General features: G+C 36.6%; 1 protein-coding gene across 1 annotated transcript; it reads left to right on the top strand.

The window, feature by feature from the left end:
• The first annotated feature begins 14,019 nt into the window (after positions 1-14,019).
• On the top strand, positions 14,020-15,457 carry LOC149218165 (protein DMR6-LIKE OXYGENASE 2-like). The gene is made up of 3 exons (XM_089382356.1): positions 14,020-14,364; positions 14,667-14,988; positions 15,064-15,457. The coding sequence occupies exons 1-3, from the start codon at positions 14,156-14,158 to the stop codon at positions 15,334-15,336; spliced, it is 804 nt and encodes a 267-aa protein (XP_089238482.1). The 5' UTR covers positions 14,020-14,155; the 3' UTR covers positions 15,337-15,457.
• Positions 15,458-15,685: the final 228 nt, after the last annotated feature.

Here is a 15,685-nt window from a genome sequence, read left to right as displayed (position 1 = left end):
CCTTAATTTAGAACAACAAGGGGAGCAAGCATAAGTAAAAGGAATACGAGGATGTTGTTATTTCGCAAAGGAAGAGAAAAAGAATACAAGTGGTGTTCCTTTTGAAAAAGGAATAGAAAAGATCAAAAAAATGTTGTTCCTTTGGAAAAGGAACAACAGAAAACACAAATTCCGTTCCTTTGGAAAAGGAACAACAAAAATAAAAAATGTTGTTCCTTTGGAAAACGAATAGCAAAAATAAAAAATGTTGTTCCTTTGGAAAAGGAATAGCAAAGAACACAAACAATAAAAATAAAGAATGTTGTTCCTTTGGAAAAGGAACAAGAAAAATAAAAAATGTTGTTCCTTTGGAAAAGGAACAACAAAGAACACAAATGCCATTCCTTTGGAAAAGGAACAGCAAAAAAATCAAAAGTGTTGTTCCTTTGGAGAAGGAACAACAGAAAATCAAAAGTGTTGTTCCTTTGGAAAAGTAACAGCAAAGTGTTGACACAAAAATATGTACAAAAATGATTCAACAAAACAAAGAAATTATGTACAAAGTGTAAAAGGAGATAAATCACTTAATGAATCACAGGTGAGGAAGACTTCTCTCCCTCCCCCAAAATTTCCATATCAGAGTCTTCGCGTAGCTTCTGGCAGAAGGACTCCTGAGTGAGTGGTTTGCGATAAATTCGGACTCGGTGGCCATTTTCCTTGAAGGCATATCCAGAACCGTCAATAGTGATTAGAGTAAGAGTACCATTTTCATGTAACTTCTGGATTTTGTATGGTCCCAACCAATGAGTCTGAAGTTTCCCACGAAAGTCCTGAAACCTGGAATCGTACAAAAGTGCCCAGTCTCGCGCAAATATGTGGAACAGGAACTGTATGACAGAATCCTCTGTATCTCTCGGTAATGCCTCTACTTCAACCCATTTGGTGACATATTCTGTTGCCACCAAAATATATGTTTTCTGGTTTGAGGATGGATTAATTGGTCCAACAAAATTAAGGGCCCATTGTTCGAATGGTTCAATGACTAGCCATGGGTTCAGGGGCATTTCATCGGATTGACCAGGCGTCCTGCTCTCTCGCAACTGTCATAGGCTTGGACGAATTTTTTTGCATCTTTAAAAATTGTTGGCCAATAATAACCTATTTGCAGTACCTTATGTCTAGTTCTGCGATCGGCGAAATGTCCGCCACATGGTCCATCATGGCAGGCTTTTAAAATGTCAAATATTTCATCCTCTCGAATGCATCTCCTAATATGCATATCTGCCCCTGTGTGAAACAAGTAGCCCCCAATCAAAGAAAACCGAGCACTCCAGTGAACAATCTATTTCCGCTCATTGGGGGTTAGATGTTTCGGTAATTTACCTACTGCTAGATAATTGGCAACATCAGCATACCAGGGTGTTTTAACAACAATAGCAAACAAATGCTCATCTGGAAATTGATCTTCAACTGCTGCTGTGTTAATTGGCTTTGGCATTCGTGAGAGAAAATCAACTACATGATTTTCTTATCCAGGTCGATCCTTGATTGTAATATCGAATTCCTGCAATAAAATTAGCCATCTAGTTATTCTGCCATTTGTGATAGGCTTGTTTGCTAAATATTTTATGGTAGAATGATCTGTATACAAGATAACAGGATATCCAGTAATGTAATGTATGAACTTATTGACAACATGTATTACAGCTAGAAATTCTTTTTCAGTAACAGTGTAATTCAATTAATCAAGGGATACATTTTTGCTAATATAATAAATTAGCGTATGGTTTTTTATCCTCTTCCTGCCCAAGGACTGCTCCAATGGTTGTATCTGAGGCATCTGATGATATTTGGAATAGCAAATCCCAATTTGGTCCTCGAAGGACTGGGGCTGTGGACACAAGCTTCTTCAGATCCTGGAAAGCACATTCACATTTTTCTGTCCAAACAAAGTCAACATTCCCTGTTAGTGCATACAGAGGTGCAACAATATGCGAAAAATGTTCTATAAACCTCCTATAATAACCAGAAAATCCAAGAAAACTGCGTACCTCCATTTGAGTGGTAGGAGTGGGAATTAGCAAAATTATTTGGATTTTTGCTGGGTCTACCTGAATGCAAGCTGCTAAAATATAGTGTCCTAGAATAAGTCCTTCAGTCATCATCATATAACATTTTTCATGGCTTAAGCAAAGGCTAGTAGCAATGCAGCGTTGTAGGACTTTTTCCAGTGTGTGCAGTGCTGGATCAAAATCATCTCTGTATGGTGTAAAGTCATCCATGTATACTTCAAGTCCTTCATTTATTAAGTCTGCAAAAATGCTGAGGATAGCCCTTTGGAATGTGGCAGGAGCATTGCATAAGCCAAAAGGTAGAACTCTGTAGGAAAATGTTCCCCAAGGACAAGTAAAAGTGGTTTTGTCTTGGTCTTCAGGGGAAATCTAGATCTGATTATATCCACTGAAGCCATCTAGGAAAGAAAAGAATTTATTTCCTACCAAAGTCTCTAATACTTGATCGATGAATGGGAGAGGGAAGTGGTCTTTTTGTGTTGCTTTATTTAGCTCTCTGTAGTCCACACAAATTCTCCATTTCCCATTCTTTTTTGGTGCCACCACAAGTGGAGAGACCCATTTACTATCGGAGATATGATAGATGAAATTGACATCTAAAATTTTTTGAAGTTCAACTTTTACCACATCTTTTAGATGAGGATTAAGTCTCCTTTGGGGCTGGCGAATAGGTCTTGCATCTTTTTCTATGTAAATGTGGTGTACATAATTGGGGATCAATTCCTTTCATATCAGGGTAGTCCCATGCAAATGCTTCTTTATATCTCTTCAATAATTGGATGAGCTTCCTTTCTTGTTCGGAGGTGAGGTTGGCATTAATGTTTAAGGTCTTTCCCGGTTCAATTTCCACAACTTTACTATTTGCAACAGAGGTAGCAGGTATTGTTTGATCATGTGTATCTTTAAGCGGATCTTCTTCTAATTCGTTATCGAATGCTACCTCTATCATGTGACATTGTATGCGGGATCTGAGTTCAGTTTGACTAATAAAATTATTTATGGCATTGTCTTCTGTTTGGTCTTTGAAATCAAGTGCCTCTTGCATAGTTAATGGAGATCTAATGTTATCAGTAAGGTATGATACAGGGTGCCTATTAGTTTTCATTATTGTGACACTTGGATGCACTGGAGGATATAAAGCTAAGTTCTTGATATTCGCTCCTCTGATTATGGTCATATTGCCTTGTCGACATCCAATACAAGCATCGGAAGTTGCAAGCCAAGGTCTACCTAAAATCAATGGATGTCCATCAAGTCAGTTTTTGGGATTTATTATCAAAAAATCAGTCGGATATTCCCAGGAGTCAACAGATATCATGACATCATGTAGTGTGCCTTCTGGCCTAACCACATATTGGTCAGCCAGTTCTAGTAAAGTAGAGGTGGGTTCTACAGATGTAATGCCTAGCTTTTGGCAAGTAGTAGTTGCTAAGATATTGATTGCAGCTCCTAGATCAACTATGTCATTGGGGAAGGTTTGACCATAAATTTGTACGGTTACTATTGGATTTCCTGGGTCTTCGTATTTAATAGGTGTTTCTTTTCCTGATAATAAGTCAGATAGAGTGCCAAGTACTTGGACTCTTGGATTGTTTGTTATATTCCTCCTTGGTTTCTTTACACACACTTCTTTAATAGTCTTTGCATATATCGGGATGTCTTGAATGGCTTGGAGGAATGGAATTTTTATGTACAAATTTTTTAACTCTCCCAGAATGTCAAAATCAGGATATTGTGTAGGTCGAGGTATGATTAATCATTCGGGGAATGGGGGAGAGGATGTGGTTGCTTGATTATGAGTTTGTTGTTTGTTCACATCCTCTTCTTGTGACAATGGTTCTCTAGGTAATGGATTTTCAACATGAACTGTCTTATCTCCCTCAGTTTCAATAATACGCCCAGATCTTAGTTGAAGATCATTACACTCCCTCAGATTGGCGCCTATTTCTGGTGTTTCTACTATTTGAACAGATTGGACCAGTCTGTTATTTGGGTTAGGGTTGGGTTGGGCTGGGAGTTGCGGTCTCAGGTTAGACTAGGGGTTTTGTTGTAAGGCTAGCAGTGTAGGTTGAGGGAGCAGAATGGTTCCTACTCGCTGATGCATCAGTCTTTGCCAGTTTGTCTGTCACGCTTGAATTTGTGAAGTAGGAGGGGTCCATTGTGCTGGGTATGCGTTACTTTGCCAATATGGTGGGGCATAGGGAAAATTCGGGCAATTAGATTGGCTTGCTTGATTCAGCCATGGGGTTGATGAAGGGAATGACTGCTGTGACCAATTCGGGAAGGGGGGTTGATTTTGCCACATATTATATTGTTGAGCATGATATGGTGGAGGCTGAAAAGAAGAAGTTGGGTTTGAAAACATACCAGATTGTCGTGACTGCCACTGATGGCGTTGATTGAGCAGATACACCGATTCTGGCTCTTCTTCTGCTTCCTTGTATACTGCTTTTAATATGGGAAGTGAGCGACAACTTTCGGTAAGGTGGTCTTTTGTGCAAATGGTGCAAATTTGGACTGCATCAAGTGGACACTCCTTATGGCTATGTTTCTTCCTGCATCGGGGACAGAAGATTGACAAATTTTGTTCTGCCTCCACTTGCTTTTGTTTGGCCTACATAATGTCAAGTTGTGTTGTTAGTGTCCCTAGTATATCAGTTTTAAAAATTTTCGATAAATTTCCAATTTCTGCATGCATTAATCCTTGTGCCGAAATTTTATTATCTCTTACAAACTGATCATGTTCTTCCGATTTTTGTCTTGTGCTGCCTCTTGAGCTCCTGATACATAAATCAATAATGTCAGCAAAATTTTCCTGATAAATATCTCCTTTTCCCATAATGTTTAACGTTTCAATCCATTGTTCCTTCATACCCCTAATTAATGCTATTTTTAACACATTATCAGGTAAAGGTAGTGATGCATAAGGAGATCCTTGAAGATTATACTGAAAACATTTCACATACTCCTCTAATGTTTCATTTGGTCTAGCTACCATCTGAAATATTTCGTCTTTTAGTTCTCTAGACCTGCAATAGTCTTGATATTTTTTTAGAAAAGGTTCTTTCATTTGATCCCAGTTATTTATAACTCCACCACCTAATCGCATAAACCATTTTAAAGTAGCCTCTTTTAATGTAGAGGGAAATAATTTCAATTTATGGGGGTCGGTGGTGTAATCATATCCCCTACACAGCACATCGAATTCAAATAGGAATGCGTCCAGATCATCTGATGTAAGACCATGGAATGTAGGGATATGCTGAAGAGGAATTGCTTTAATAGGTGCATTCATTGTAGTATCCACTATGGTGTATTGTAATGTAGAGGTTTGGGTGTTCAGCTAGTTTTGGGCCATTTGGTCAAATATATGCCAATAACCTTTTGGGATATCTAGGAGGGTATTCCTAAGTTGAGAGGGAATGGCTTTAACAGGAATGGTTTTAATAGCACTTCCTTTATCTGGGATAATGAGAGTGCCTAATGTCTGAGGAGATTGAGTTTCTTCAAAATGGATTTTTGCAGCACTTCCCTTATCTGAGCTACTCAATGGCTGAGTTGTCCCAAGAGGAGACCTCGGTTCCTCAGTTTCCCCTGTCTCTCCTCTTCCTTTACAAATATTGCTGAAATTCCCTTCTTGCAATAGTTATGGAGTAGAATTTTCAATTTCTTGAAAATCCTGCTCTTCAGTTTGACTATGCACCTCAACAAAGGCTATAAATGGTGATCCTGTGGCCTCAAGGGAACTAGTAGGCTCTCTTGAAATAAATTTTCTGGGTCCTACTGAAGGCTGAGATTCTGTTTTCTTAAAAATTTCGTCTATAAAGGTTGATCGGCCAAGGGTCACCGACCCCTTAGCTTTTTCGGGCTTGGGTAGAGGTTTGGAATTCTTTTCTGGCTTTTTCTGCTGAGTCATGCACAAACAAATCAACAACTAGATTCTACCCAAACAAAACAATGACAAAGCTGTAGGAAAGCGGGCAGAGGAGCAGGGTTGTTACATGCTCCACACGTAGGTTCTTACCTTCCGTTTTTAAAACCTAATTCTTCCCTAGCAGGATCTTACACTACTCTGAAAAGAGACAAATGGCTACACTCTTTCCCCGGCAATGGTGCCAAAATTTCGAGCTGTAAAAAGGGTCTCTTTCACCTCTAATTACCTCGCATTAATTTGTCAATCCAGGAACGTTTCGTTATTTCAAAGAGTGTCTCAATATGGGGCTATCATTTTCCAGAGTAAGGCTAGTAGTATAGTGCTCAAAAATACAAGAGTAAACGGATGCTTGTTTACAACAAACTACTTTTAAAGACTAAACCATACATTCAGAAAACTAAGCAATTTATCAGTGAAGGGTTCAGTAGCAGTAACTCATCCCTTTGTAAACTGATGAAACCAAAGGAAATCAGGGAACATATCATTGATCTGGGGGCCAGACAGCAAATGTCAATGCCCACTACAGTCTCAGATCGTTCTACACACTGAAGCAATAATAATGTGAATAACAAAAAATGGAATAATAGATAAGGAATGGAACAACGACTATGGAATTGTAACAATAGCTGAATTTAACAAGCAACAACATCTTAGTGTACAAGAATAAATGCAACAATTATGTTCTACAGATATGAAATTGCAATCCTCTACCTTTAAGGATGAATCGAGCAGCACACGAAATAGAAAAACACTGATTAATAATGGACTATAGAACAACGCTTTGAAAGCTACAGATACATGCACACGGCACACCTTAATAGTAATCTGATCTTGGTAATCCAATTATCAATCTTAGTTATAAAGAATACGACTGTATTTTGTAATGGAACGGTAACGTTAATAGATTCAACAATCGCAAGGAAATATAATCTCTAAGATGAATTCAGTAATACCAATGGAAAAGTGTACAACACTGACATTCTATAATTGAACAGCAACAGTATCGTGTAAAAGCCAGTTATATCAGTACTTAAGGAACAGCAATGCGTTGCAGATTTATGATGTCTCTGTCTCAAAAAACGATATCACTTAACAGGTCAGATGTAACAGAGTTGTGATGTAAAATAATAGAACATATTACATTACCGAATAAATCTGATGAACAAACCATGCACAAACCAAAAGTAATAGTACAGGAGCAAGTGTTCCTCCAAGGTCGGGCCCTTAGCCTCCAAGGGTACACCACTTGAAGTTATTCCAGGATCAAAGATGAAATAGCAACCGTTTGTATTAATGCATTAAACAAAATTAGAGCAGATCACTTCTCCACGAGAGTCGATGATCAAAGTCTTAATTTTAAGAAAAGTTGCATAGAAGTATCACAGACTATCCCCGGGCTAATAGTACTGCCCCACTTTATAATGGTGAAGGCGGAGATGTCTAGGTGAAAAAATAGTTAAAGCAGCCTTCCCTCAGGATCAAAGGATCCTGAGGGATTCGCCAAACCATTGGCTCTTAGTTATCTCTTTACTTTCTTGCGCCGAGCCGATATCTCCACTTTCTTTCCTTGGTTGATACGCTTTGATTTGGTTTGACTTGTTTGCATGTGGTTCCCCGTCAAAGGGACAGCGGTTAACCTAGCCTTGTCCTTTCCTTTGGAATGGTAGTATTTCGTTTTTCCTTCTTCCTCCATAAGAAAATGACAATTGTCAGTGTTTTCATTTTGCACATTGATCTTACATATTTTATTACAATTACTTATCATCTGCCTAGTTCATGATGCAAAAGGTTTGTAAGTTTTAATGAAAAGATGTTGAAATAATCACGAAAAACATACCTTCTTTAGTACTCCACACCTACTAGGTGACGTCCTCTTCCTACATTGTGATGTGGGGGCTCTCACATTCTCCCTTGCATCCTACAACAATATATCATCTTCTTTCATTCTCTTTCTCCTGTATCTAGAAGATTTTGGTTAAGTGGGTACCTCCACTCTGCGTCCTGTATGCTCCACTACATGTGGCTACTCTAGAACCTCCTAAAGCTCATCGTGAGGCTCCTCCTTTGGTCCTAGAAACTCCTGCTCTGGTGGAATACTCATCTCTCATTCCACAAAGCATATCATAGCCTTCTCCTCATCGAACTTGACATCTCTCCTCACAATTGTCATCCTCAGTGAAGGTAAATACACTTGATAATTGTGTGGAGTTTCGGTGTATCCTACAAAAACTCCCAACTCTCTTGTAGGCTCGAAGTTTCTTCCTTGAATACTTGGTGACATCACAATAAACTGAAGCTCCAAAAATTCTGAAATGAGACACATTAAGGTTTCTCTGAGAGAAAGGTTCCTCCGGTGTGATCATGCCAAGTATTGTATGAGGACACTGGTTCTACAAGTAAACTATTGTATTGCATACTTATGCCCATGGATGCAATGAAAACCTCTAATCATGCAACATGGCCTTTGCTACTCCCACTATGCTTTTGTTCTTCCTTTTGGCTACCCCATTCTGTTGTGGGTTATGGGGTGCTATCAACTCTCTTCAAATACATTCTTTTGCATAGAAATCCTTGAGTGCATGTGAAATAAATTCACCTCCATTGTCACTCGTGAGAGCCTTCACCTTGTTCCCAATCTCCTTCTCAACCAATCCCTTAAATTCAACAAATTTTGAGAAAACTTTATCCTTCTTCCACATGAAGAAAATCCAACATTTTCTAGAAAAACCATCAATACAAATATCATAGTACTTGTGTTTTGTTGTGGAGGTTGTAGGAAAAGGGTCCATAAACATGAGAGTGGACTCACTCCAAGATTGCATCTTCTCTGCTATCTTGGCCACTGAAAGTGGATTTGACATATTTCCCCAATGTGAAACCCTTGCAAACATCTTGTTATTCAAGGGACACTGCTCGTAATTTATTGCATGAATTTTAAGGCATCGTGGTGTAGATGACCCAATATCTTGTGCTAAAGTCCTCCAACATCTCGATGTTGCACCTTTTCACCCTTATTGCTCAATGCAGTGCAATCTCCCTCCTCAAGTTTGTATAGATTCTTCACTCGAACCCAGATTTTCTTCACTTTCCTGGTAGCTACATGTCTCAGAAAGGCTTTCCCTTTACTAAAAATAACATCAAATCCATGATCCTCCAATACTGCTACAGATATCAGGTTCTTCTTCACCTCAAGTATAAAAATAAGATATTTGAGGCAAAGAGGAGAGGTTTTCTCCCTCTCAAAGGTGATAGTACCAATTCTGGTACCGTTGTACCTCCCATCATGCCCCATTTCGATATGCATATGGAGATCGTCCTCCTCGAGGTTACTAAAAAATCTTTGAACCTTGTCATATGGAATGAGGCACAGGAATGAAGGTACCACACACTCCCCATAGCAATGTCGATCATGGATGCTATTGGGATGTAGTTTAATTCAAATTATGAAGCTAATTCTTCACCTCCTTCTCCTCCTAAAGGCTTCTTGGTAGACTTCTTATGCAAACATTTTGTTGCATAATGCCCAAATTCATGGAAGTGGGAGAATTTTATCTTTCTCAAGTCTTTCTTATTTTAATTATTTTAACTAGATTCAGGTTTGCTATGGGTCTTCTTCCATTTTCCCTTCTTCCCCTTTCCAACCAAGGAAAATTTTTCTTCATCCTCAACTTTGGATGATGTTCCATATCAGTTATTTCTCCTGAACTCTTCTTGAACCAAATCAGACCACAACCTTTCCCAATTCAGTAATTTTTTCCTTCCATTCACAGAGTCCTAGTAGATGTGCAAGGATTTTGGAATGCCTATGAGAGTTAGGCTCACGAGGACACCTTCTGCAAAATTCACCCAACTCCTCCAAGATCATTACAAACTTGAGTAAACCTAGAGAGATATTGTGGAATAATATCAGTCTTTTGCATTCTTATGTTTCAAAGTTTGTCTTTCAGGGCCAATTTTCTATGGTCAATGCTATTTTTTAATAGCTCGGTGAGTGTGTTCAACATAACAAATGGTGTCTCTTTTCCATGGAAATTTGAGACCACATGGTATCTCACACCTTCCAGAAAAATTCTCTTGGCCTTTGCAACATCATTCTTCCATTGGGTTAATTATTGTGCATCAGACTGTTGTGGTTTTGCAATGTTAGTTTTAACATATTCTAACACATCTTTTTCATCAAGCACTACTTCCATTCGATCCTTCGAAGCTATGAAATTTGAGGTACCCTCCAGGGCATACTCCAATCTCACTACGTTGAAAGACATTCTCCCGATCCTAAAGAACAATTGTTGCACTAAAGCTACTACATAAAATTCCTAAGAGACAAGTTCGAAATACTGGTTCTAATGTGATTTTAGGGCTCTGATACCATGTATAAATTTGATAGAAATTGCAATTGCTTAAGATTTCAAATTGAAAAACAAGAGACATAATTATACTCTATTAATCTATAGAATGGAAACCGCAATTTAGAAAAGCATGCATAGACATGAAATAAGAAAAACCACACATACACAATGATTTATAGGGGAACCCAAGTAGGAAAAACCCCCTTAATCCTCTTTGCATTAATCCGTTGAATAGAGAAACTATTACAATTGATAACTCGGTCAATCAACTCAACCTACAAAAGAATAATTGTGCTCTCTTCTCAATGAGAAACTCTAGCCAATGCTTAGCCAATTATTTGCACATCAAGTCTCCTATTTCCATGCAAAAAACCTGAGGAAATTAGCCCCCAAAAAATAGGAATTTCCTCCAAATTGATTGTGCAATTCCCAAGGATTGATCTTATGACTCTTGCAACACCTATACACTCAAAACTAGTCTACACTGATGTTAGACTTCCTTGTCATCTCCACTTCAGCTCAGGAACTAAAATTATTTGCATGCACTATTCATTTTGAGTTGATTCATCAGTTAACTAACAGATGTGTGAGTTAGACTCCTTTCCCATTGCACAACTAACCTTCAACTCACTCTATCAATAGTTAGAGGTTAGTTAACTGAATGCAACTAAAAATAACTGAACTGTATTACTAAAATTTAGCAATCACACATGCATATCTAAACTCCAAGCCCTCTAACTCGAATTTTCTGAGCTAACTGAGTGACAAGATCTATGTCACACTAGTTAACTACCTCCAAGTTGTCCTATTGATGTGGAAATTCGATTTACTCAATTTGACTAAGGCTAAATTCAAATTGAGCCTTTCTTGCTACATTTTTTTAACATTAAATCTCTCTATTGATTAAGTACCATCACAACATAGCTAGATAGATTTTACTACCCATAGGTTTTAAGCTAGTAACCTTAACATCAACTCATGATGTAACAATACACCAAATGTCCATCTATTGAAAACCCACTGGAAAAAATGTTCGGCATTTCAAAATATTTTGCACAATTTGTTTATAGAAAGCTCAAGTAATAGGATAACTACCTATAGCAATATACACACAAAAAAGTCTAGATACATCTTTCTATGTCTTAACGATACAATGTTTCAAAATAATGTCAAGATGTCTCTTTAATTTTTTGAAACACGCATATGTACATCTATTATTTTTCATATTAATACATATATTGGATTTTAATGTTATATTTTATTATTCTAAAATACCATTTAACAACTAAAAACCTATAACATGCTTTACATATATTTTGAGGCTTAAAAGCACCTTAAAGAATGTTTAAAAATAAAAATAGATATCAATTCTCCCCTTATGTAATTATCAAGTAGAAAAAAGCCCCCTTTTAATAGCAACAACTAGATAAAAAATTAAAATATAATTACAATTACTCCAAAAGCAAGTTCACCCTTTCACTCTTGTGGTTTTTTGTGAACACTACAAAAATAAGTTATTGAGCTCTAGCTCTAGATAATTACAATTACTCTAAAAGCAGGTTCACCCTTTCGCTCTCTTGGTTTTTGTGAGCACTACCTAAATAAGTTATTGAGCTCTACTAATAAATAATGAAGAAGTGTATATAAATGGCAATTAAAGGTGGGTATTTAAGTGAATGAAAGTGACTGCCTAAATATTTCTTAAGATTTTCCTTACTTTTTTCCATCCTTTTTTAATAATAAGGGATGTGTTGCATGGGATCCACTTATAATATGGTGACTCTCATCTCACATTTGGGTAAACCATAATTCTATATTTTATGTCTCGTTACATTTTTAGAAAAATTTCCTTATTTTTTGTCATCATTTTTTAATAATAAGGGATGTGTTGCATGGGATCCACTTATAATATCGTGACTCTCATCTCACATTTGGGTAAACCATAATTCTATATTTTATATCTTGTTACATTTTTAGATTACAACTTGATGGTTCACTTATTAAGTTAGGAAGAAACACATTATTGGTAGGCAAGTCAATAATGCATCTTAGTCTTAATTTAATGTAAAAATAAAATACAAAATATTAACTAACCTAAATCCATTTATGTCCAAATCTTAGGTGCACTTGAGAGGGCACCTAACAAATATTTAATCATCTTAGTTTTAGTTTAATGTAATAATATAATACAAAATATTAACCAACCTAAACCTAAATCCATTTAAGTCCAAATCTATCAAGGCTTGAGAGGGATCTACTCTCTCATGTGTAAACCTTCTTTTCAGTTTTCACATTGAGTGATTTGATCCCTTGAGAGAGTTACACCTCCTTTTGGGTTTTCAAGTTGAGTGATTTGATCACTTGAAGGAGTGTTGTGAAATTGTTTTTGAATATTAAAATAATTTTTAAATATAAAAATATTTATAAAACATTTAACAATATTAAAATATTAATATCAAAATTTAAAAATATTAAAATATTTTAATATTCAAAAACATTTTTCACAACTTAATATAAAGAAAATCATGTTAACTCTCCATTTATCATGCTAGATCAAATTTATCCAAATTACAACTCACCAATATTTTTTTATTGTTATTATATTAGTCATCATTTCATCCCATTTATCATGCTAGATCAAATTTATCCACATTAAAACTCACAAATATTTTATTATTATTATTATATTAATCATCATTTCATTATTAAACAATGAAAAAATTACACATCTCCTATATTTTAACCAACAAGAAATAAATTACATATCTCCTCTGTGTTAAAATATAAAAAAAAAAATAGCAAACAAACAAAAATAAATAAAATAAAAAACTAACTCTAAATTAAATTAAATTAACCCACAATTTTTTTTATATAAAATGTTTTATTTAAAATTAATATTAAAATAATTATTTTATCTTTCCCTATATTACATACTTTCACACAGTGAGTTGTAAAAAATATCTGGTAATATAATAATAATTGCGCACTAAATAAGAATTCTCCTGGAATGGAATAATAATTGCGCACTAAATAAGAATGCTCCTGTACTTCCATTCCATGTAGTGTACCTCAATTTATTTCTGAGAAGAAGCCAATTCGAAACATCTCCTTCTGTGCAGTGGTTCACAGAAATGTTATCTATACCAGGAGACGTTCAGAGCGACCTCAGTGTCATTATAGAAAAGCTACTGTCCAATGGAGTGAACAGAAGTGAGGTGGAGGGTAAATATATCCTGCCTCTCAGTGAACGCCCCCAGTTGTCTGAGGTGTCTTACTCGGAGAGCATTCCGGTGGTGGATCTCCAGGACCTGGATGGCCCTAACAGAACAAGGGTGGTCCATGAAATCCAGCATGCATTGGAGGAGGATGGCTGTTTCCAGGTACACCATATACCTCAATTCCAACTCATCTGCAATCTTAGACTGTCAATTATCAGGTTCCCCGTGTCTAATTTAGGGTTATGATTTCATCTGACTCTTCTGATTTTATGTTAATTGCAAATTTTGATTTCTAATAATCGATTTGTTAGATTCACTAAAACTACTGTAAAAATAGTGATAATCCCTCCTAATATACCCAAAACAAAATAATAAAAGCTCATCAAATTAATAAAACCTTTTAGAAGATTTCACGAAATTTTTAAATAACGGAGACTTATGCATCAACATCTCATTAAAATATTTAAATCACCATTACACACCATGGATGACTCCACCCACAACTTTCTTGGCTGGGTGCAAAATTGCGATATAATGGTTGCAAACAATTTTGTTTCATATTGTTGAGGCCAGATAGTGAACCATGGCGTGCCAGCGATAGTCATGAAAAGCATGATGGAAATCGCTAAAGAATTCTTCGAAATGCCTGTGGAGGACCGAGCATGCCTCTACTCAGAGGACCCAAAGCAGAGGGTTCGGCTTTTCAGTGTTAGCAGAGAAAAAGACCTTTACTGGATAGAATGTTTAGGGCACCCATGTCATCCTCCGGAGGAAGTCATGAACTCTTGGCCCGAAAAACCTGCAGCCTACAGGTAATCAATTATAAATTGTTCTAATTGCTGATGTTTTACGTTCTTGGGCTTCTATGTTGTTTAAGAAGTTCACTTTCCAGGTTTCTTTTTGGGTTACATATGATTTTGGATGAGTTAATTTTGGGTTAATTTTTCATAACATATTTAGTTTATGGAATTATCATTTTTATTTTTATCATTTAAATTTATAATTTTGACCAAACTAATATCTAAAGACTGCAGAATATCTCAGATTTCATTCCCAAATCTCTATATATAGCCCGAACAACAAAAAAATTGACCAACCTATGTTTTGGTGACAGAGAGATCGCAGCCAGGTATTCTATGGCGGTGAGAGCACTGGTTTTAAGGCTACTGGCTGCCATTTCTGAAGCTCTAGGGCTGGACTCTCATTACTTGAATACAAGCTTTGGAAAACACAGCCGAAGTATGCTTACCAATTACTATCCTCCATGCCCAAACCCAGATCTTACCCTTGGTTTACCAAGCCATTCAGACTCAAGTGGCGTCACTGTTCTAATGCAAGGCGATGTTAATGGTTTGCAAGTACTCAAAAATGGAAAATGGGTTGCTGTAGAACCCATAGCTAACGCCTTCGTTATCAATTTGGGAGATCAACTGCAGGTAATTACCAAAAGGTGATCTAATATAATTTTTCTTAGTTTTAAAGCAGAATTAGTAATGGCAATAATTTTTCAGGTACTGAGCAATGGGAGATTCAGGAGTGTTGAGCATCGAGCAGTAACGAAAGCGTCCACTACACGTATAACAGTTGCTACGTTTTATAGTCCTTCACACGATGCCTTCATTGCTCCTGCAGCATCCCTGGTTGATGAACAACATCCAGCTCTGTACAAAGGATATGAGATTGGAGAATTCATGAGAGTTTTCTGGGGAATTAAGGGATTAAAGGGCAAGACAGCGTTGGATCATTTCAAAATTGAATACCCAGAGGACAATAATGATAAATGACTTTTGTTCTTGAGTTTTACTCAGACGAATCATCGGTAACATTATAACTACTTGCTTGAATGGTAGTTGGTTTCCGCCCTTCAGCTTATTTAAAGTCAGGAGGACATATTTATATATTTCATCAGCATGTTTTATTTGGTTACTTAAAAGTTTGGGATATCATTTCTAAACAAATAAATTAGAGGTTGCACAGTTTGGCATTATGCTATGCGATTTGTGTGCAACTCAGTCAGTTTTCTGTAATTCAAATTGTATATTACATTATAGGTTGCATAGTTTGAATTTAATTTACAAGTTTAAAATGTGTGATGGGTACACATATTGGAACTTTGGGGTACCCTTAACAATT

This window comes from Pinus tabuliformis, chromosome Q (assembly GCF_031772625.1).
Source record: "Pinus tabuliformis cultivar Carrire ecotype Pingquan chromosome Q, CPIR1, whole genome shotgun sequence".
Classification (NCBI taxonomy): Eukaryota; Viridiplantae; Streptophyta; class Pinopsida; order Pinales; family Pinaceae; genus Pinus; species Pinus tabuliformis.
Note: the sequence above shows the minus strand (reverse complement) of the source record. Positions and strands in the feature narration are given on the sequence as shown.